Source organism: Acanthisitta chloris, unplaced genomic scaffold (genome assembly GCF_000695815.1).
Source record: "Acanthisitta chloris isolate BGI_N310 unplaced genomic scaffold, ASM69581v1 scaffold25743, whole genome shotgun sequence".
NCBI lineage: Eukaryota > Metazoa > Chordata > Aves > Passeriformes > Acanthisittidae > Acanthisitta > Acanthisitta chloris.
This window is the reverse complement of record NW_008663625.1, coordinates 1,970-5,323: the sequence shown is the minus strand read 5'-3', so window position 1 is coordinate 5,323 and position 3,354 is coordinate 1,970. Positions and strand designations below refer to the sequence as shown.

At 42.4% G+C, this 3,354-nt stretch overlaps 1 protein-coding gene across 1 annotated transcript in view; it reads right to left on the bottom strand.

Annotated features, from left to right (window-relative positions):
- Positions 1-1,923, bottom strand: part of GGCT (gamma-glutamylcyclotransferase) — a gene marked incomplete at its 5' end in the record, with an annotated part of 5,644 nt that extends 3,721 nt beyond the window's left edge. The window contains one exon of the mRNA XM_009071065.1: positions 1,778-1,923. Coding sequence (XP_009069313.1) covers positions 1,778-1,923 — 146 coding nt within the window. The remainder of the gene's footprint in view (positions 1-1,777) is intronic.
- Positions 1,924-3,354: the final 1,431 nt, after the last annotated feature.

Genomic DNA, 3,354 nt, shown 5'->3' with positions numbered 1-3,354 from the left:
CAGGAACACATGCAAACACATTTGAGTTGGTTAGGAGCAATCCTTAGAAGAACAATATCAACTATCATTGTGAAAGCCTAGAACACATTCCATTTCCTTCCATTACTAGTTCACCTCCACAGCATCAATCAGGCAACGGGGAAAAAGTAATCTTTAGTGCCAGTGTCCATCCTGCAGTTTTTGCTGATATTACAGCACTCATGTCTCTAGCATCTTAGGAGCATTAAAGTTTATCCCCTGTCAAACAAATGCCAGTGATCTGTAATCCTACAGTATGTAAACTGTAAACCGTATGTAAATACTTCTAGAAGTCAATGTATAAAATACTGTCCCATGGAGGGGAAACACGGTGCTACTATGAAAGCAGATACTGCCAGACAAGATCCTCATACTTGTGAGGTTTATGCTTCAGGAAAGCATGGGAAATCAGGAGATTTCAGTAAAAACCAGCACAAAGGGGTCAGGATGTTAAGTGCTAGTGTAAGCAACAGTGGGGGAGCTCAGGACATCATAAAGCTGGGACATATGAAGCTTTCCCCAATGACAAGCATACAAACCAGACATCCTCCTGCTTGGGATTAACACACCCAGCCAGGACGAGAGTGCTGAGTGCCTATTCCCACAATGTGCTAACAGAACTTGGGCAACAGTTTCTGTTGTATTTCAGGTTCACGGGAAGCAATGAAAAGCAGGTTGGAACCAACTTTCATGGCCAGCGTTATAAGGACATGTCTACACAGCACAGAGCAGCCACAACCAAAATTACAACAGTACCAGGGGCAGGAGAACAGTATTAAGGTAGTGCTTCACTGGGTTTACTATGACCTGCTTCCTTGTCTGCACTAGCCCAGATTTCTACTGGAATTAATTGATAGTGATGAACTGCTCTGAACAAAGAATCCTCGTGTACCAGAAGGACCATGCTGTGCAGGCATATCCCAAAAGCTGCAACAGGCACATGGCACCAAAGTTTGGAGATTAGGGTCTAAATCCTCCCTTAGACCCTGCAAGAAATGCTACTCACTCCTTGCTTTGTTTACCCAGGTGGTCCTCCAGGCTTCAGACTTGGAACAACTTGGTCAGGGTGGCTTAAACTTGTGTTAATTACCAGGCACAGAGAGAACATTCTCCACCATGCACTGTAATGGTGCAGGTAGGCTCGCCCATTCAAAGGGAGAAACAATACCACCCCAGCTCCCTGCTTGGATCTCCCTCAAGCTCCTGAAAGTTTGAATCCTTAGAAGAGAAGCCATGGAAAGTAACCTCCTCAAAAGGTCCCTTTCCCTGTATTACAGATCTCCTCTTCTGCAATGTCTTGTCCTCATCCCTTCCTTTTCTGCTGCAGTTGGAGTCTACAGATGTATAGGGACACAAACTGATGTCAACTGCAAAGGAAATTCTGCAAGCAATGGGAAAAATGCCACAGGACAAGTACAGTATTTAGAGTCATTTAAGAGGCAGGAAATTGTGAGGACAGGGGTTAAAAAAAAAAAAAAAAAAGAATAAAAGAAGCCTGATCAATATATCAGCTCCAAATCAAGGTCCACAGCTTGTTAAAACACCCATAAATAGCTTCTGCTTGAAAAAGAGCCATTTTAATCACAAAAGTGTTAGAAGTCAATACACATAATGTGAATTTCACTTCACAGATAAAAATCAAAAGCATCTTCTTGATTCCAACACCAAAGCTTCCACACAGCACCTTACCAAAAATTAACTACTACTTTTCAATTGCTCTCTAAAGCAGTATAAGGCAGCAAAAGTTAAAGTCACCTACTTATCCAGAGAACTTAGATTGCTAGTGTTCATTTTCCACACCAATCCCCATACTTCGTCTCCAGGGCTCTGAATAATGGTAGCTGTACCTCCATGCCAGACAGAACTTGTCTTGCCTTGATGATGGCCAAACTCGAGCTTAAAATCCTGCAAATGAAACCAACACAGAGAATCAATTTCCATTTAAAGATATGGGCTGTTGACTATTCTTGACATGAAAGAGGCAGCTAAAGGACAGTCTACAAGTAGTCAGTTGGAGCCACAGAAGGAAGAACCAACGGGGCAGGACCTGATCCAGCTCCCATCTCACAAGGGGCTGAAGTCAGCCTTTCCCACCTCCCCACCTTCCCTCAGCCTTAAGACAAAGGGAAGAGAGGTTAGGCAGAGAGCACTACTGATCAAAGTCTTGGTCTGCAGAGACCTGGATCAACATCCAAACCTCACAGTAGTCCGGCTTAAACAGCTAACAATTTCTAGCAGTGAGAAGAAAGTGGAGGCAGCCCTTTCTCAAGAGTAGCACATTCAACCAATACTGCAGCAAATACAGTAGTGCTGAAGAAACATCAGCTTCACTTTTGTCCAAGTTGGCAGTGACAGGATTGCTGATGTGCTTCACATTGGAAAATATGAAGGGTCCTTGGGCGAGGTGTGCCATCGAGGAGGGAACTGACTACTGCCTTCTTATTCACAGATGTGCCTACGTGTTGCCCATCCTTTGCAGCTTTTAGTGCTGTGATAAGACTTAACTGCAACTATGCAGGAACCAAGAAAATAGTAAGGGTAAAGAAGTCTACAAATGGTGAGTTTTGGGGCTTGTCCTCGTGCACTAACAGAACTACTCAATTATAAAATACCATCCCTGGTATTTTACAGTGTTTTGTGCCATCTCATCACTCAGCTAGAACATTCTTGGGTATTTTTAAGCCAAGGCATATCCCTCCTTGAGTGAGCTTGTTCAGGCTTTTGCAAGTAGAAACATTCTCTGAGAAATCAAGTATCACTTTTTCTTACAAGTAATATCAAATATTACTGTATGTGCCAAAGAGAATAATGGGGTTTTGCATTTTATCAGTGTCATTTCCCATCTGACTCCATACACTCAGTTTTCTTTCCACCTATTAGCTGCTTTGTGAGTCCCTCACTAGCAGTAGAAAAGAGGAAAAAAAATACCAACCCCAAACCAAACCCCAACAAACTTTAAGGAATTAGACTACTTGCTTAACCACAACAATTCTGGCAAAGGCAAGAAGGATTACAAGCAACAACAAACATGAAATCCAAACCTATACAGTCCCCACAGCATCACTTCTTGCTCACGATCACCCTCTTTAAGCTATAAGGTCATTTTTATTTGAAATACATTCATGTACATGTTAATATTCACTTTGAGACACGTTCCATTCTTGTAATATGCCCTAACACATATAAGAAAAAGTTCGCAAAATTTTTGAGCCTCCAGGCTTACACACAGAAGAACAGCACTGATCAGAGCACTCATTATTTTTGTCTGTGTGTGTGTGTGTGTAAGTGATAATCAGCAGCCTGGCAAAACCAACCTGTTTACTCCAAGAGTTACCT